Genomic DNA, 20,471 nt, shown 5'->3' with positions numbered 1-20,471 from the left:
CTTCAGAGGTAAATGTCACGCACTGCGAGGGTTAACCCAGAGAGCTGCAGCTCACATTCTCCTGCTTCAGAGGTAAATGTCATGCACTGCGAGGGTTAACCCGGAGAGCTGCAGCTCACATTCTCCTGCTTCAGAGGTAAATGTCATGCACTGCGAGGGTTAACCGTGAGAGCTCCAGCTCACATTCTCCTGCTTCAGAGGTAAATGCATTGCACTGCAAGGGTTAACCCGGAGAGCTGCAGCTCACATTCTCCTGCTTCAGAGGTAAATGTCACGCACTGCGAGGGTTAACCGTGAGAGCTCCAGCTCACATTCTCCTGCTTCCGAGGTAAATGTCATGCACTGCGAGGGTTAACCCAGAGAGCTGCCTCTCACATTTGCCTGCTTTCACTTCTGCTTTTCTACACAGTTCTCTGGGCACTGTCATAGAACCATTAATGATGCATAAAATGACCAAAACCACAGCCAGGTCTGAAGAATCTTCATTTTGTGCTTGTTAAATTGTTTTGAGTGTGTTGGGTTTATATGTTTTAGTACTAATCTTTAAAATTAGCTGAAAGTACCCTTTTCAATCCAAGCATTGTTCATGGTGTTGATTTTACAGGTAACATGGCCAGGTGTGCTTGGATTTCTTTAGTAAAACTCTCACAGAACAAAAACCAGCAATGTTTCTTTACTTTTAGTCCACTTTGTTCTAGTCTCCCAATAGGTTTCCTGATATTCCATGTTTTTCCTAGCTGTAGAGAAATAAACAATAGCACAGAATAGACACTTTCATTGATGGTGGAGTGCTGCAAGATTGGTTGCACTGCACTTACACCTAAGAACCCACAATCCCTAGACTGACTAGCTATAGTGTCTCATTAGCTCCCCAGACCTTCCGAAGATACCTAATGCTTAGACAAACCCAGAACACGGAACTCCCGACCTCTCAGAGTCGCGGTAGCAATGCACACCCTTTTGGTCACTCACCTTTGCTTGTCCACACCAAATAATGCAGAGTCTATGTAAAGTTTAAAATGTTTATTTTTCAACTAACAAACTCTGTGCGTTGTTCTATAATGCAGTCAATGAGCTAGCACCAGCAGAATAATACATAAGATAAAAACAATGATCAAATTTACAATACCATAAAATAAAAAGGGAGAGATCATTCTGAATGACCACTGGATATTACGGCTATAGTGCCTAGACCACCCCCTACTGGTAGAATTATGTATTTTATATAAAAGAAGATCTCTGGGACAATTCTGGGGAACCCCTCACCATAGAACGTAGGAGTAAAGTTACATCATAGGTTCAGCAAGGCTCTAGTTCATAGCAGGAATCTTCCATCTGTCTTGAGGAAGCTGCTGCGTGTTAGTATAATGCAAGCATTTCTCAATTGTGCCAAGAAGTGCCTAATGTTATGTCTAGGTAGTACAGACTGACCAGAACTGGAAAGCACAGTGGCTTGATTTTCAACCTTGTACGCTGTGAGCAAACTATAACAATATGAGCTCATGAGGGCAGAAAGGCGTCTTGCACAAGAAGATACAGAGTGCGCAAAAATATAAAGACACGCAGCTAAAATAGTTGCTAAGGCTAACTTTAGCAAAGAATAGTGTGACCCTTGGGGCCACACTACAGTTTTTCCACAGTGTGTGCTCGCTGATGCCGTCTTCGGTTTGATAAATCACTAAATCTCTTCCCGCAAACATTGCACTGGAATGGTTTTTCCCCAGTGTGTCTTTTCTGATGTTGTTTTAGGTATGATAAGAGACAAAATCTCTTCCAACATTGACTGCAATGGTATGGTTTTTCTCCAGTGTGTGTTCGCTGATGATTCCTTAATGTTGAAGATTCACTAAAACTACTTTCACATTCACTGCAATTGTATGGTTTTTCTCCAGTGTGTGTTCGCTGATGAATCCTTAATGTTGAAGATACACTAAAACTACTTCCACATTCACTGCAATGGTATGGTTTTTCCCCAGTGTGTGTTCGCTGATGCAGTTTTAGATTTGATAAATCACAAAATCTCTTCCCACAATCATTGCACTGGAATGGTTTTTCCCCAGTGTGCGTTTTCTGATGCTTCTTTAGGTGCGATAAGTTATGAAAACTCTTCAGACATTCACTGCAAAGATTTGGTTTCTCACCTGTGTGTGTTTGTTGATGATACTTTAATCCTGAGGAGGATCTATAACTACTTCCACCTTCACTGCAATGGTATGGTTTTTCTCCAGTGTGTGTTCGTTGATGATCCTTTAATGTTGACGAGTGACTAAAACTACTTCCACATTCACTGCAATGATATGGTTTTTCTCCAGTGTGTGTTCGTTGATGAACCTTTAATGTTGATGAGTAACTAAAACTACTTCCACATTCACAGCAATGATATGGTTTTTCCCCTGTGTGTGTTCTCTGATGCATTTTTAGTTGTGATAATCGACTAAAGCTCTTCAGACATTCACTGCAAGGATATGGTTTTTCTCCAGTGTGTGTTCTCTGATGCCGTTTTAGGTGTGATAATAGACGAAAGCTCTTCAGACATTCCCCGCAAGGATATGGTTTTTCTCCAGTGTGTGTTCTCTGATGCAGTTTTAGGTCTGATAAATATATAAAGCTCTTCCCACATTCATTGCACTTGAATGGTTTTTCCCCTGTGTATGTTCGCTGATGACTCATGACTTTAGATAATTCCGTAAAACTACTTCCACATTCACTGCAATGATATGTTTTTTTCCCCCTGTGTGTATTCGCTGATGCTTTTTAAGGCCTGATAATTGACTAAAGCTCTTCAGACATTTATTGCATTTGTATGGCTTTTCCCCTGTGTGTGTTATGTGATGCAGTTTTAGGCTTGGTAAATATACTCTGTGCTTTATATAGCAGAACCCCCATTTCTTTTAACTTTCAGTTAACTGTGCTTTTCGCTGGTTGCCGTGGAATGCCCTGAAGGAGTTTACAATACACCTCTAGCTCTGAATGGTGGTCTTATTTCACTTTAGGAAGCAGAGTACTGCTGTAACCACCTCATGATCAGAGCTGGTATTGGACATGTTTACACAAGAAGTGGTTGATCAGTGTTTCCTTAATTTTCTAGAGGTAATTTCTTCATCTTGAGGCATGGAAGTGCACAGCTGAGACTCGTAGAACCACCGAATTGCCCTTGACGGTACTTCAAATATCTGTCAGTTTATGTTCAGGTTCGGCTGCCCCTGTCGGCACTTATGTTTTCCTGAATACTGGAACTCAATGTTTCGGACTTTGCTTTTGCAGATTTACAGTATTATCTTCATCATTCTTAAACATTTTGTGCAGTCAAGGATAGTTTTCTGTCGGATGTAAAGAGATTTAAATTACTTAATTGGAAAATACCAGAATGTGCATATTCAATTTTTTGTTGATTGCAAAAGCATCTCATTTATTACTATTGAAACTTATGAAGACATATTTAAGACACATTTAATCACACACAGATCTTTGCATAAAAGTTCCTTTGAATACGCCACATCTTATTTATTTCAGCAAAGGTTTCATAGAGTAACTTAACAGAAAAAGGGCGCTCGCATAGCACGCATATGATATGGTTATATATAGTTACAGCTTTGGGTAGATGCATATGGTTAAGGTTTTGTTAGAACACGAACAGCTCTTGGAGTAAGAGATGGATCAGGAAGACTCAAGACAGCACGGTGGACATCAGGATGTTGTGCCACAAAACAAATCTTATTGTTCACGGAGGTGCCTGGTTTTATTCACAACTGAGTCTTTTTTCAGGAGGGTTCCCCTCGATGTTGTCTCAAGGCTTGATTACGAGGGCCTTTTGTGCACTGATTGTGTTTGGGGCCCTTGTGGCATAAGACTCTAGGAATCTAGATATTGGCATAGGACTTAGCATGTCCTTCTTATGGACATGTAAGAAGGACTATAATTTTCTATAGCTTCAAAGTATTTCCACAGTGGCAGCCCATCTTAGAATGATGTTGTTTAATAATTCTGCTTAGATTTCCAGACTGGCTCGGTCTATCGATTTTCCAAGTGCATCCTAGGCAACTCTTCATCCTATCCCCCATATCCCTCTAATCTGGATTCTGTCTTCCTAATTGCTTAATCTAGTTTGACCTAATGTATTTCAACTTCCCTTTTTTATATTTGCAGCTGGGCTCTCTCTTCAGGATTTGCTGTTTACCACCTAGTAATCGCATGCATATAACGCTGGGAAGCCCAAAACAGAAGGAGTACCTTCTTCTCTCCTGGCATCTTCTGTCATGATAATGTTTAATGGGCTGTCTTTGTAGAACGGAGTCATGGAACTTTCCTCCGGCCGCCCCATGGTTTGCTCCATCCCTTCCTTCCTTCATCTGACCATACCCCCTTCTCCTCAACTCCCCTCCACTTCCCCCCACGTGAGCATGTAGTACTCTGGTCCCTCCCCTCTTTCCACACTGGAAATGTGGAGCCCTTTGCCATGGATTCCCTTTCTCGAAGATCACTAGACTCCAAACTAGTTTCATATGCCTGAAATTCCTACACTATCATATACCCCATAAAAGCGTGTTCAAGAACTTCAATCACAGGCTTCTCAAATTTCTCCCAGAAACCCTTATTTCCAATGATGATGTCCTTCAAATACAAGCCCAGTTCTATATACGATAGGCGACACACGCCTGGTCCAATGATTGTTAGTCACTCTGGTTTTGTATGTGAAATTTCTCCATTTTATACCCAAGCGGGTGTTTACCTGCGTAGGGCAATGTAGGGATCTTTTCAATAGACCCCGAGTATAATTTTGCTTTTTAACTTTTCCCTTTAGGTAGTCTGCCCACCACATCCCTCCGAAGACCCGTTCTGTAAGGGTAACTTTCCCTACCCATTCCAGGGTCGAAACGTAGACTACTCATTCCACCCGTACCAGCTTCTATCCCCAAGCAAGATTAATACAGCTACAATAGGAGCCTGGTCTTGGAATTTGCTTGACTTATTGCTGTCTTTTTTGGCCCCGCGATGGGGAACCACGTGGAATAATGTTTTTACTAAACTTAAAGAATTGAAATTAATTGTTTGTTAAGAACAAGTACACTTTTTTGCACTGTTTCACCGAAATCCCTTCACAGCACTATCCCTTCCCTTCGCGTTGTGCATGTGGGCACACAAATGCTACTAAAAATATTGAAAACATTGTTATGCTTAACCTAGTTTATGGTTGCTGTGTACCTTGTGAATAAAAACATCGTACGATCTTATCTTTTACCTCTTTTGATTATTCACACCTATTTCCTTCTAATTCTGTCCCCTCTATTCAGTCTGGGACCCCTTTAGATATAACAATTTGCTACCCAGGTCCCTTTGACTTTGTTTGGGTTAACCCTTTTTCATAACATAACATAGTCTAATCTTGGTAGCACTATGGCTTGTACTGCCATTTTTTTTTTCACAACAATTTTATTGAGCAGTTCAGGCAAGGGAAAATCGTGGCTCCCCACAATCCGGAGATCACCACCAACAGTCATTACACAGTTTATTACGCATGTATAAGTGTTCAATCAAGAAAAGGAGGAAAGGCTCAAGAAAAACAACCCCGTGTCCCACCCTATCCCGCCAACTCCCAGAACCCCACTACCCCCAGAACTCCACCCCACTTCCCCCCCGCCCCCCCACGCACGTGTGTATATAGCAGCGAGTAGGATTTAGGTGCGGTGTGGCAGGCATGCCACAGAACCAGGCCAATGCAACTCATCTCATTCATATGTCTTCCTCTCGGTCCACTGGGGGATCCAACGACAGCCCCCTGTAATCAGCCCACCGCTTCCAGATTTTAAAATGCTTACGGGGGCAGCCCTTTGCCTCAAACACCGGTTTCTCGAGCCCCATGTAATAGTCCAGCCCTGCCTTCCATGCAGACAAGGGGGGGGGCTCTCTCTCCCTTCCATGCCCGGGACAGATCTCTCTTAGCGACAACAAGTCCTAACAACAGTAAGTGGCGTTTGTAGATGTTCCCACCAATACCCTCCATAACATGCAGCAACCCCAGCCGGTGAGTGCGGGGGAGATCCCAACCCAGGACCTCAGACAAGCAGCCCCACACACCCCTCCAAAAACCAGGCAGTCTAGCACACGACTACACCGTATGCAGCAGAGAACCCGGTGTAGCCCCGCAGCGCAAATACTCCGGAGACTCAATCAATCCTGATTTCCACAGTCGCTCTCGGGTGTAATAGGCCCTGTGAAGGTACTTAAATTGGATGAGCCGAAGCCGCACAGCGATAGCGGCCCCTCGCGGGGATTCCAGGGCCTCCCTCCAATCATCCTCGTCTAGAGGGCCCACATCCACCTCCCATGCCGCCCGGAGGGGAAGCAAAGTAGAGGAGCAGTGAGTAACCAGCGTCTGGTAGATACGGGAGACCTTTTTATCCTTCAGGTCTCCCATAAAGACCTTCGCCTCGACCGGACTGAACTCAGGAAGAGACTCCAAGTTGGCCATACTAGGGGCGAGTGCATGACGTCGTTGTAGATAGCGGAAGAACTGGGATCGAGGCATGTGGAACTCCGCGCTGAGCTCCTGAAATGATTTAAGGGTAGTGCCAGACATGACTTGGTCGAGTAGCGAAATTCCTATGGCCTCCTATCCCTCAAACCCGGCCAGAGTCGAAAGCTCCGGGAGCAGGCCGTTATGCCACAGTGGCGTTTCCGCTGTCAATTTGCCCCACCAGCCCATGCAGCGCAACGCCTGTCTCCACACAGCAAAGACCACCCTCGTGACAGACGGCAGTGTCCGCCGCAGTCGGGCTGAGTACAAAATGGTGTGAAGCGTATTGTCCCCCATGAGCGAACGCTCCAAAGCATAGGCTGGGTCCCCCCTATCGCCATACCACCATTCGTTAAGAATAAGCAACTGAGAGGCCTGGTAATAAGACAGCAGATCGGAGGTGGCCAGACCACCACAATAGGTGGACAAGACACACGTCCGTAGCGCCACCCTGGCCGCCCCTCCAGCCCATAGGAAGTGGCCCAGCACCGAGTTGACTTGCCGAAACCACTGCGGGCTACTAGGGTAGGGGTAGTTTTGCAGCTGATACAGCAGGCGTGGGAGCGCAACCATTTTGAAGATGGCGGATCTGCCGAATATAGTTAAGGGCATTCTGGATTGTACTGTCATTTTTAAGTCAGTTTGTTGGAGGAAGGGTTTAAGTTTCCTTAATATACTCATCTGGTGATTAGCTCCCTTGGTGGCATTAGTGATTTGTGCCTGCATGTTCAGGTGTTTGTCTGTGGTGAATCCCAGGAATTTCGCAGAGTCAATGATGTGTAGAGCACAGTCAAAGGAAGTTAGATGTTTCAACCATAAGTCTATCTTGGGTGTGTGAGTGGGTGGGGAGAATTCGTTTTTTTTGGTGTTAAGCAAGAGGTGGTTGCCAGTGAGCTAACTTTGAGTATTCTGTGGAATAGCGTTGAGGGAGATGAAGTCTTCTGGTGAGGAGTTGTTCATATACAGTTGGGCGTCGTCTGCATATAGGTGATCTAGAATGTTCGCCGAGTTCAATGCGTTTGCCAGGGGCTCCATGAGAAGATTAAAAAGAATGGGTGAAAGTGCTGAGCCCCCGCTGTAAGCGCTGATGCATCTGTGACACCCTTTCTGGAAATACCCTGACACTTGCTATCTCGGAACCCCTTAGCACGACCAATAACATGGGGCCTATCGACTCATCGATCAGTTTATTAGTCCCACACCCCCACTCCTCAATCGTGACTCCAGCTCTATTCCCCCCTCCCCTGGTTCTCCCAACTCAGCTTCTCCCTAACACCAGAAACCGGAGCAGTCTCACTTGGACTGCTGGCCCACATCACGACCTCCTGTTCCCACATTACTAATGATGCCAGACTCACTGAGATCTCTCTAAAGAGCTTTATCAACTTACGGCTGAGGTTTAAAGCCTAATATCCCTCACCTCAGATCTCGCTAATTTTCCCACCAGGCCGATGGGTAAGAATAGACACTCCCTTTAGCGATCCAATAGTCAAGTCAAGTCAAACCAGCTTTATTCGGTGTAAAATATACAACCATAAAGCATACTAGACAGAAGGTACTATATACACATAAATAAAAACAGTTTTCAAATATTTACATCTTTAAACAAACAGTATTTCATAACAGGCATCACATCTTTATTCAATATACAGTACTCTGATAATTATCAGTGCAAAAATCGCACATGTACAAAAGGAGCATTTTTGTGCAAAATCCTAACATATAACAAAAGGGGACGAAAAAAAATTATTCATACACATACTTAAGATTAGGATGATAGATTATATTAACATTACGCAATAATGATACAACTAAAGGCAGTCATCAGGTTTTTCAGATATTAATGCATTCAGATGTGACAAATCCTTTCTTTTCCTAATCGCCCTTTGTATAAAATTAATAACAGCATAAACAGTTTTTACATTATCCATAGTACATAAAAAGTTAAAAGCGCGTTTATAATGGAAAAGCCTATTGGTTAAAAAAGTGGTTTTATAACAATTCTCTGGATATCTTCATAAAAGGTACAAAACAGTAGGAAGTGCAAAGTGGACTGGGGGGTCTTTCCATTACACGGGCAGATGGTGAAACATAGGACCATATTTCCTTTCTTGAGAATGCTGTTATATAATGTAGTGTGCCAAATCTTAGCCTTGTTAAGTAGAATCTATACGAAGTGTTTCTTACCAGACTTAAATATGTTTCTAATCCCACCACAGAGGGGATCCAATAACAACCACGTTAGACGGATGTCACCCCGCACATCCAATGGGATCTCAGCAATCGCAATGTCTCCTCATTTGACCTGGACGACAATTCCCTGCCCCCACCCCTCCACCGACCCATCAGGATGAAAGATACTCTATCGGACAACAATATTTACTCCTTCCCACTTCAGTCGAATCCACATAGAGATCCTCAAGCAAATTCCCATCACTCAGGCTGCCTCCGCTGTTGCCATACCCCACCTGAAATGTACACTGCTCAATTGCAGATCGGCATCTAAATACGCGGTGGATATTGCTGACCTTATCCTTACTTATGATGTTGACCTCATAGTCCTGACTGAAACTTTGCTAAATGACTCGTCCACACCAACGCTCGACATTCTAGCACCGCCCAGCTACGACATCATCAGATTAGATAGACGAAACAGACCTGGTGGAGGTAACCCCTGTACTCACTGCAATAATCTCTGTGTGAAGCAAGCACAAAACGTTACTCTCATCTCGTGTGAATATCTAGGCATCGATATCCTGAGTAAAGATAGGCCTCGATACAAACTGCATGCGTTTTACCACCCTCCGGGAGATAACCTCCCATCCATTGAACAAATTATGGAAATCATCAATACCAACTCCGGTGTACACTGCGCCCACATCTTCCTTGGTGACTTCAACCTCTACTGGAATGACCCAAATGACCAATCAGTGATTAGCCTAAAAACCATTATAGCTGACCTAAACTTGATCCAAATATGCGAAAGTCCTATGCACAACCTGGGAGCGACCTTGGACGCTAATTCCATTTAACTTGAACCTATCATTGAATCACCAGACCTCCTGAGGCTTCGCCGGGAGCAACAACGCTGCCGAGGCGCGGCGCAACGATCTTTTTAATTAAGTGCTTGGACACTTTTTACTTACCCTGCTTCTGCTTCAGGGGCTGCGCTGAGGACACCGCGCACCCCCTATCTTCTTGGGACTTCCTGTTAGCCGCCTCCAGAGCGCCCCACGCTGAGCGTTCCCTCCCCCTCTGACGGGCAGGTCACGAGGGCGGGGACGGGCGTGTGCTACATCTTGGGCTGCTCTCTGGTTGGCGGGGCAGCTCCTCTGTCCCTCCCCCCCTGGCAATTTCTTCCTGCCGGGCTAGTCCCGCCTAGCTCTGTTGAATCACCAGACCTCCCGAGGCTTCGCCGGGAGCAACAACGCTGCCGAGGCGCGGCGCAACGATCTTTTTAATTAAGTGCTTGGACACTTTTTACTTACCCTGCTTCTGCTTCAGGGGCTGCGCTGAGGACACCGCGCACCCCCTATCTTCTTGGGACTTCCTGTTAGCCGCCTCCAGAGCGCCCCACGCTGAGCGTTCCCTCCCCCTCTGACGGGCAGGTCACGAGGGCGGGGACGGGCGTGTGCTACATCTTGGGCTGCTCTCTGGTTGGCGGGGCAGCTCCTCTGTCCCTCCCCCCCTGGCAATTTCTTCCTGCCGGGCTAGTCCCGCCTAGCTCTGTTGAATCACCAGACCTCCCGAGGCTTCGCCGGGAGCAACAACGCTGCCGAGGCGCGGCGCAACGATCTTTTTAATTAAGTGCTTGGACACTTTTTACTTACCCTGCTTCTGCTTCAGGGTCTGCGCTGAGGACACCGCGCACCCCCTATCTTCTTGGGACTTCCTGTTAGCCGCCTCCAGAGCGCCCCACGCTGAGCGTTCCCTCCCCCTCTGACGGGCAGGTCACGAGGGCGGGGACGGGCGTGTGCTACATCTTGGGCTGCTCTCTGGTTGGCGGGGCAGCTCCTCTGTCCCTCCCCCCCTGGCAATTTCTTCCTGCCGGGCTAGTCCCGCCTAGCTCTGTTGAATCACCAGACCTCCGGAGGCTTCGCCGGGAGCAACAACGCTGCCGAGGCGCGGCGCAACGATCTTTTTAATTAAGTGCTTGGACACTTTTTACTTACCCTGCTTCTGCTTCAGGGGCTGCGCTGAGGACACCGCGCACCCCCTATCTTCTTGGGACTTCCTGTTAGCCGCCTCCAGAGCGCCCCACGCTGAGCGTTCCCTCCCCCTCTGACGGGCAGGTCACGAGGGCGGGGACGGGCGTGTGCTACATCTTGGGCTGCTCTCTGGTTGGCGGGGCAGCTCCTCTGTCCCTCCCCCCCTGGCAATTTCTTCCTGCCGGGCTAGTCCCGCCTAGCTCTGTTGAATCACCAGACTTCCCGAGGCTTCGCCGGGAGCAACAACGCTGCCGAGGCGCGGCGCAACGATCTTTTTAATTAAGTGCTTGGACACTTTTTACTTACCCTGCTTCTGCTTCAGGGGCTGCGCTGAGGACACCGCGCACCCCCTATCTTCTTGGGACTTCCTGTTAGCCGCCTCCAGAGCGCCCCACGCTGAGCGTTCCCTCCCCCTCTGACGGGCAGGTCACGAGGGCGGGAATGGGCGTGTGCTACATCTTGGGCTGCTCTCTGGTTGGCGGGGCAGCTCCTCTGTCCCTCCCCCCCTGGCAATTTCTTCCTGCCGGGCTAGTCCCGCCTAGCTCTGTTGAATCACCAGACCTCCCGAGGCTTCGCCGGGAGCAACAACGCTGCCGAGGCGCGGCGCAACGATCTTTTTAATTAAGTGCTTGGACACTTTTTACTTACCCTGCTTCTGCTTCAGGGGCTGCGCTTAGGACACCGCGCACCCCCTATCTTCTTGGGACTTCCTGTTAGCCGCCTCCAGAGCGCCCCACGCTGAGCGTTCCCTCCCCCTCTGACGGGCAGGTCACGAGGGCGGGGACGGGCGTGTGCTACATCTTGGGCTGCTCTCTGGTTGGCGGGGCAGCTCCTCTGTCCCTCCCCCCCTGGCAATTTCTTCCTGCCGGGCTAGTCCCGCCTAGCTCTGTTGAATCACCAGACCTCCCGAGGCTTCGCCGGGAGCAACAACGCTGCCGAGGCGCGGCGCAACAATCTTTTTAATTAAGTGCTTGGACACTTTTTACTTACCCTGCTTCTGCTTCAGGGGCTGCGCTGAGGACACCGCGCACCCCCTATCTTCTTGGGACTTCCTGTTAGCCGCCTCCAGAGCGCCCCACGCTGAGCGTTCCCTCCCCCTCTGACGGGCAGGTCACGAGGGCGGGGACGGGCGTGTGCTACATCTTGGGCTGCTCTCTGGTTGGCGGGGCAGCTCCTCTGTCCCTCCCCCCCTGGCAATTTCTTCCTGCCGGGCTAGTCCCGCCTAGCTCTGTTGAATCACCAGACCTCCCGAGGCTTCGCCGGGAGCAACAACGCTGCCGAGGCGCGGCGCAACGATCTTTTTAATTAAGTGCTTGGACACTTTTTACTTACCCTGCTTCTGCTTCAGGGGCTGCGCTGAGGACACCGCGCACCCCCTATCTTCTTGGGACTTCCTGTTAGCCGCCTCCAGAGCGCCCCACGCTGAGCGTTCCCTCCCCCTCTGACGGGCAGGTCACGAGGGCGGGGACGGGCGTGTGCTACATCTTGGGCTGCTCTCTGGTTGGCGGGGCAGCTCCTCTGTCCCTCCACCCCCTGCCACGCCCTGCTACTTCCGGTCTCCTACTTATGGCACTATTATCCCGGCCGCGCAGCGGACGAGTGCAGCGGGCGCGCCGAAGGCGCGCCGAAGTTGCGCCTAAGTTAAGCCCGTCTGCGCCCGTCCGCGACGGGCCGGGACCAGGGGCCACACCCCCTGCTTCCTTGTTGTCATACACGCCTGCTCAGCTTCTCTCCTACACCATTGATGTGCCTCTCCCCCACACCCTCATGCAGCATCTTGTTGCTTTAGACATCTATGTTCCCCGCTCAGACCGTGTTGTGTCTCCTCACCCAATTCTTCCCCTCCCTACGCCAGACATCGATCCCCTCCCCATTGGACCCTCACCTCCCCCTCACACTGCTTCTGCTTACCTCCTCAACACTCGCTCGGCAGGCAAACACCAACTTGACCTGTTTAATCTTCTTACTACAGACTCCCCTGATTTTCTGTTCCTAACAGAAACATGGTTTTCGGAGGCTTCCCTCCCCGACATTCTTGCCATCCTTCCCCATTCCTACTATGTCCTTCGGGCTGACCGCCCCGCGGACATGGTCGGGGGGGTGTTGCCATGATTGTCCGATCCACTATTCAATTCCAGCTTCTCCCCCAAGCACCCATCGCTGGAGTGGACTTCCTGGTCGCTCGCTCTTCCAATCTGCCGGCACCTCTCACCGTTGTCCTTGTCTACCGCCCTCCCCTGAACATGCCCCTGTTCGTGGCTTCCCTGCAGGAACTTCTCGCCACGCTGGTGGTTAATAACTCCTCTGTCCTTTTGCTTGGGGATTTTAACTACTGGCCTGGCGATCCCAGGGAGGACTCAGCATTTAAGGACTTCACGGCCACTCTCCTCTGTCTCAACCTTAAGTCCCACGTCCTGGTTCCCACCCACAAATTCGGACACATCCTGGACCAAGTCTGGTCATCCCAGGACATAGTTTCCCCCCCCAGTATCCTCCCATGTACCTGGTCTGACCATTCCCTCATCTCTTTCTCTATCACTACTGGCTCCCCTCACAAGCCCCTTCGCCCCAAGAATGTTTTCTCCTGTAGCTGGAATCGTGTTGACTTGGCCTCCCTCTCTCACTCCCTTGCTTCTTCTTCCCCAGACCTCACTGGTATTCCCCTTGACTCACAGGCCGCTGCAGTTGGTAACTGGCTCTCTTCTGCATGTGATTTAGTAGCCCCCCTCAAGCTAGTCAAATCCATCCGCCCTCACGAGGCTCACCGTTGGTTTAGCCCGGAGCTCAAGACTCTTAAACTGGAGCTTAGACGCTCAGAGCGCCTTTGGCGCCGTAGCTACTGCCCTGACCATAAGGCCAAATACAAAACCCTTCTTAAGGAGTACAAGCAGGCCATTTTGGCCACTAAGACCAAGTACTTCTCTGAACAAGTGGCGCTCTCGGCCAACAAAGCTAAAGAAATTTTCTCTTTGGTAAACAACTTGGCCACCTCTGATCGTGCTTGCCCTCACTTCACTCCCTCCCAGGCCCTCTGCTCTTCTCTTAACAACTTCTTTATCGAGAAGATTGTAAAAATCAAATCTAACATCTTGGTCACTCCTTTTACTCCTCCTCACTCTGTTCCCCCTGCGCCTAAATCCTCCTTCTCTTCTTTTCCCCCCCTCCCCTTGGACTCCTTCCTAGCTCTGCTCACCAAAATCAAGTCTGGTTCCCCCACTGACTGTGCCCCTGCCCGTATTCTTAAAACCCTTTTTTCTTCCTGTCCTGATACCCCTCTCTCCTTTCTTAATGCCTCTCTTTCCACCGGTTTGGTCCCTTCTTCATTCAAATCTGCTATTGTCTCCCCCATTCTTAAAAAGCCTGGTCTCGACTCTTCTCTTCCCTCTAACTTCAGACCTATCTCTCTTCTCCCTTATCTTGCTAAAATTCTTGAATCTTACGTTACTTCCTGTCTCTCTGTTTATGTTGAACAGAACCAGCTTCTGGCTTCTCACCAAGCTGGTTTCCGTTCGGGTCATTCGACCGAAACCGTGGTGTTAGCCGTCCTCGACGAGCTTAAGGCCAAGGCCGACGTCAACTCCCCCCAAGCTTTGATCCTCCTCGACTTGTCCGCTGCGTTTGACACGGTCGACCATAACATTCTTCTGGACCGTGTCAGTGCAGCGGGCATACGAGGTTCTGCCTTCTCCTGGATCACCTCCTTCCTGACAGGGCGCTCTCAAGCTGTTCACCTTCCCGGCTTCTCTGCTTCTCCCCTCCCGGTGCCCTGTGGGGTCCCCCAAGGTTCCTCTCTCTCTCCCCTTCTTTTCAATCTCTATATTCACCCTCTTATCTCTTCCCTTCTTGAGCTGGGGGTCTCTGTGTATAACTACGCTGACGACCTCCAGCTCGTCTTTGATCTTTCCTCTTCCTCTCACTCTCTATCCTTTTTTCACTCCACCATGGTCTTTATCTCTGGGTGGATGAGCGCCAATCACCTCAAGCTCAACCCAGATAAGACTGAGCTTGTCCTGATTGGCGGCTCATCCAGTCCCTGGTCCCCTGCCTTCTGGCCTCCCATTCTTGGCCCCCCTCCCACCCCCGTTCCCTCTGTTAAAACTTTGGGCATCAAGGTTAGACAGGACCTGTCCATGCATGGCCAGGTCAGTGCCGTGGTGTCCTCCTGTTTTCTTTCCCTCCGAATGATTCGGAAAATTTCTCGTTTCTTTTCTCTTGACTCCCTTAAAATCATTATTTCCGCCCTTATCACTTCCCGCCTTGATTATGGCAATAGCTTGTTCGCTGGCATCCCTGCCTATGAAACCCGCCGCTTACAAGCTATCCAGAATCAGGCCGCCCGTCTTATCTTTCACTTGCCCAAAACCCATCACATCACTCCCGTCCTCAAATCCCTTCACTGGTTGCCCATTTTGCAGAGATCTCTGTTTAAACTAGGGTGCCTTGTTTATCGGGCCCTTGATCACTCTGCACCGGCTTTCATCAATTCTTTGATTTCCCGTCACACCCCTGCCCGCACTCTCCGTTCATCATCTTCTGCCCTCCTCACTGTTCCCCGCTTTCACAAATCTCGCACTGGTGGAACCCGTTTTTCTGTTCTTGCTCCCCGGTTCTGGAACTCTCTTCCTCTTTCTATGCGTTCGATCCCTATTTTTTCTCATTTCCGTAAAGCGCTGAAAACCTTTCTGTTTGCCCTGGCCTACCCCTGCTAAACCTCCTGGCCCTGTCTGTTCGGTTCTTCAGAGCTCCCAGCGCCAGGAAGCCGTTCGGCCATCGCGCGCTCTACAAATATTTTTCATTCATTCATTCATTCATTCATTCATTCATTCATTCATTCATTCATTCATTCATTTATCATTCCATGTGACTGGACAGACCACCACTGCATCACTTTGCTCATCACTGAATCGCTGTCCTAAAAAAAGGTTCAAATAAAAAAACAGGCACTGGAAAAAGAACCCTTGAAACATAAACCTGATGAACTGACATCTATCAGCAATTTCATGCTAACCCCTCCCGAGGACGTCAGATGTCCAGGACCTTACTGATCATTACACTAATTCAATGACAAACATTCTAGACTATGGCACCCCTCCAACTAAAAAGAGTTTCCACAAAAGACCCAGAGCCTTGGTACAATGGTAGTCTAAACGCTGAAAGATGCAATCTACGATTGAGTGAAGGGTCATGGAGATTCTCCTCCTCACTCGAACACCTCCAGCGCCTGAAATCTCTAAGAAGCATTTACAACAAACGCATACATAGCTCAAAAGCAAACGTCTTTAGGAAACAGCTAAACAACCTAAAAACTGTTTGAACTCGTTAAATTGCAATCTAACAGGAAACCCAACCTGCTTTCAGGGTCAAATCTGCAGCATAACCGCAAAGAACGCCTCAGCCAGGATCATATTAGACATCCCGCGTAACGAACACATCTCTAGTCACCTGAAAGACCTCCACTGGCTACCCGTCAATAAGAGGATCACTTTCCGACTGCTAACCCACGCACACAAATCACTCTACGACATCGGACCAGAATGCCTCAACTCACGACTGTCCTTCTATACCCCCCCCCGCCAACTACGTTCTTCCAACGAAGCCCTCGCCACTGTACCTCGCATCAACAAGACCACCATGGGAGGCAGATCCTTCTCATACCTGGCAGCTAAAACATGGAACTCACTCCCCACTCACCTTCGCCTTACCCAGAACCACCTAGCATTCAGAAAGCAACTTAAAACATGGATATTTGACAAGTAATCCTCCTCCCCTCCCTAAGCGCCTTGAGACCCTATGGGTATGTAGTGCGCTATATAAATTCTTTGACTTGACTTGACTTGGCCTTCTTCCTGGGAAAGGCGGAAAAGATTGAAAGTGACTTAAAGACTGCATTGGATCTCCTCCTGACGCTTGAATGCAGGTTGGAGGATGCAAGATGGCGGTTTGACAGTAACCGCAGTGCACACACAGGATAAGTGCTCCCGATGGCTCATGGCTGAGAACACCGACCAACCCCGATGACACAGTGCTTATGATTTAAAGCAATCAGAGAGGAAATAAAGAGCAAAGTGATGCTAGAGGATTACCAGAAGCTGCTGAAACCGGGTCCTAACCAAATTACTACCCTGTACACAGTGATCGGTTGGGCCGTTCTTAGGTATATGCTGAGGCCACTTTCAAGCGTACAAATCAAAGCGGATACCTGTGACTACCTTGAAAATCCCATCGTAAATCCCAACGAGACTGGCTGCAGCGCGGATATGGCCCCGAAGGTTGCTGCAGCTTCAGCGTCCGCTGCGGCGAGAGCAAGGGCTGCCAGATTGGCTCAGCGCGAGATCGCTGAATGGTCTGGCCAGAGCGGCGGCGGCAATCCAGAGAGGGTTGTAGAGAAGGCTGCCTCGGATGCTGCGGGTGCTGAGTCGCTGAGGCAGGGAGCTGCGGCCCGGAAAAGAAATGCGACCGGTCCTTCGATAGTCGACCTGCTGCGCAGGGCCCCGGGAACGCTTCAGGAGCATGAGAGGAAGCGTCAGACCACAACCACCAGCGAACAGAGGGCTGCGGAGATGATCGTTGCCATAGACGGATTAACGCTGAATGATGGCCCCGGACAGGGGAAGACGAAATCGGGTAAAAACAATGCCGCGGAGGCCCTCAGAATCCACGATGAAGCACCAGCAACCCCTCAGGAAGTAAGCACTGGGAAACACTCTGGTAGGCGACCCTCTCCCTCTCTAATGATTGTTGATACTGACACTGACAATGGCACTGGCATAATTGATGAGGGGAATATAACTAGCCTAGCGTGTAACACTATCCTGGAGCAGACTTCACAAAAGTCGGCCCCCGATCTACAAACACCTCAGTCTGTGACACTAAACCTCAATTTAGAATTAAGCAGCATTAGCACTACAAACACCAAAATGACTGATTTGAACAAAGGTGATATTGAGGTGAATACCGTTGTTGAAAAATACTCTAGTGACTTCTTCTCTTTTTCTGATGAAGCAGAGGTAGAGGCAGAATGGTCAGATGATTCTACATCATATCTGACAGATGAAAGCGTTAGCGTTAGCAGAGACAAAGCTGAAGCTTCCACTGTTAAACCTAAAACAGCTCGGAAACGTAAAAAGAAACATTATGGGGGGACGGACCTAGCTTGGGACTATACCCCAACCGTCCAATTCACTCGTCCCTCTTCTTTTACAAATCTGACTCAATAATCAGATCACCCGTCACCCGTAGGCCCGCCAGACACAACTCTTGACACGGTGCTCCAAGCTATTGCATCCCACCGGGAGAAAACATCACATGAAGGGCGCAAAGCACAGGCAGCCCTATGTAAAGTACAAGGGGTGGTGGGAAAGCTAACAAAAACTTGCAGTACTTTTAGGGATCGACTGACTGAGTTGGAGTCTAGGATGCTCTCTAATGAATCAGAACCCGCTACGAATCAGGAACGGGTTGAATCCCACAAATCTGAACTGGCGGACGTTAGATGGAAACTCGAGGAGTTTGAAAACCGCCAGCGCAGAAATAACCTGCACATTTTGGGAGTTCCTGAGGCAGCAGAGGGGAAAGATACTCGCTCACTTGTGAACAACCTCCTTCGTGACTCTTTGCCAGAACTATCGAGCTGGAACTGGGATGTAGAGGTCCAGCGAGCCCATCGTATGCCATTTACTCTGAAATTACAGATGAAACCCGGGGCCTACCCTTGTGCTATTTTGTTTTTTTTGAGTCATTTTCTCCTTCGACAGACAATCTTTGAGAAGGCCAGGCCCGAGGTCAAGCACACTAGCAAAGGGATCTCTTATTTTGTGCGTCCCGATTTTGGCCGCTCTACCGTTTAAAGAAGGTGGAGGCTGCACCAGTTAATTAAGCCGTCTCAAGAAAAAAAAGCACATGCTTATCTAAACAATCCTGCACGGCTTAAGGTGATCTGCGGGGGCCAAACGAAATTTTTTCTTTCAAAATCAAAGCTAAAGAGTATCTGGATGCGATAAGATAAGATAGTCGCGCTCAAATATATACATTTTTGATGGGTATTAAAGTATTTGAGTGAAGTGAAATGAATAGCACCTAATTGTATGTTTTTTTTTGTATTTTTTGTGTCTTCACAGGGGATTAGACCGTATTCATGTATTAATATATATGATTTGATATGTATTGATCGGTTTCTCTATATATAAAAGTGACATTTTTTTTTAGATCAGGCACTGATAATGTGTTAAATGCTCATCAAAACCAGACTCTCACGGAGTCTGTTTGCCTCGCTTTGGGTATGAGGTGGGAGGGGGAGGGCTGTGGGAGTGGTGGAGGGGGGCAGGGGGTAAACGCATTTAAAAACAAAAAAAAACAACTTCAGTTTGAAAATGGAAATAACTAGTGATATAACTAATTTTACATTTCCTTTAAAAAATACATCAAAGTATCATGTAGCATGCACAAAAGTAAAAGTAGCTAGAATGCTAGTAGGACAGTAGTTCAAGGAATCAATCAATAAACTTTTATGGGGCGACTAACGATTTACACATGGAATGTGGCTGGTCTTCTTGATAGGAATAAACGTGTCCGTCTGAGTGAAATAATTAAACATAACTCTGCTGATATAATAAGTCTTCAAGAGACTCACTTGCCCTGGGATAAGAAGGACCTATTGAAAATTAGGGGTTATAACCTGCTGGCATGTACTACTCAAACGACAAATATCAGTGGCGTAGCTATTTTAGCTAAAAACATTATAGGTCAAGAAACACGTAAGGCAGCAGATACTCAAGGCGGGTGGATTATTGTCGAGTTGGCTCTGGGCATAACTATTTGCTCAGTTTACGGATCAAATCATGATGATCCCTCTATTTTAGAAAATCTGGAACTTGAACTTGCTTCCTGGTCAGGATCACTTGTATTCTGTGGTGATTCTAATATCTCACTTGGGTCTGCATTTAGCAAACAGAGGCAACAAAGATATTCATGCCGCAAACCGAGAGTATTTAACGCTATCAGCCTGCTTAGGGATAGCTATGACCTTGCGGGCATTTGGGATGTTAAAAATCAGCCCGATCTGAGATACACATACTTTTCACATCCCCATAAGTATGTCAGAATTGACTACATATTCTTAACAAGAGACTTATCTAACCAAGCCAAAGTTCTTAAATATCCCAAAGTAATCTCTGACCATAATGCCCTAATTCTCACAATTGACCTAGCAAAATTTAGTAGACAACGTTCGAATTGGACGTTCGATAGGAAACTCTTGGCTAGTAGTGATTATATTAAATACATAACTACCTGGGCTCAAGGATTCTTTGACACAAATCGATTTAGTGCCCCTAGGAGTGTGGTATGGGACTGTTTTAAAGCTGCACTTAGGGGGGAGACAATTAGCTATGTAGCTAGAATCAAAAAACAACATGATACGGGGAGGAGCTTCGCGGGCAACCAAGATGGCCGCGTAAGCTCGGAGCTCCGCGGACCCTCCGATCCTCTGCAAATATCCTGTTGGAAATCCTGATCCACGTTGGTGGATTCTACTTGGTGAATGGTCACAGACGCGGGAGCCGCTTTCCGCTTCTAAATCGGTGGTTCCTACGCTGAGCTACGTCGAGCGGAACTCCGTGCCAGAGACGCGCCATTGTCTCCTGGGTGGCTGCTGCTTTCTCCGTCGCCCCGCATGATTGGAATGCGAAGCGGCTGCTTCAGGTCCCCGCTGGCGAAGTGCTTGTGACTGCGGAGTTATCTACCGTCGGCCT

General features: G+C 48.2%; 1 protein-coding gene across 1 annotated transcript in view; it reads right to left on the bottom strand.

Annotated features, from left to right (window-relative positions):
• Positions 1 to 1,055: 1,055 nt before the first annotated feature.
• LOC147737738 (uncharacterized) overlaps positions 1,056 to 20,471 on the bottom strand; it is a 53,654-nt gene continuing 34,238 nt past the window's right edge. The window contains exon 2 of the mRNA XM_086942534.1: positions 1,056 to 3,320. Within this exon, the coding sequence (XP_086798660.1) occupies positions 1,624 to 2,670 (1,047 nt within the window). The 5' untranslated portion in view covers positions 2,671 to 3,320 and the 3' untranslated portion in view covers positions 1,056 to 1,623. The remainder of the gene's footprint in view (positions 3,321 to 20,471) is intronic.

Source organism: Lissotriton vulgaris, chromosome 1_1 (genome assembly GCF_964263255.1).
Source record: "Lissotriton vulgaris chromosome 1_1, aLisVul1.2, whole genome shotgun sequence".
Taxonomy (NCBI): domain Eukaryota; kingdom Metazoa; phylum Chordata; class Amphibia; order Caudata; family Salamandridae; genus Lissotriton; species Lissotriton vulgaris.
Note: the sequence above shows the minus strand (reverse complement) of the source record. Positions and strands in the feature narration are given on the sequence as shown.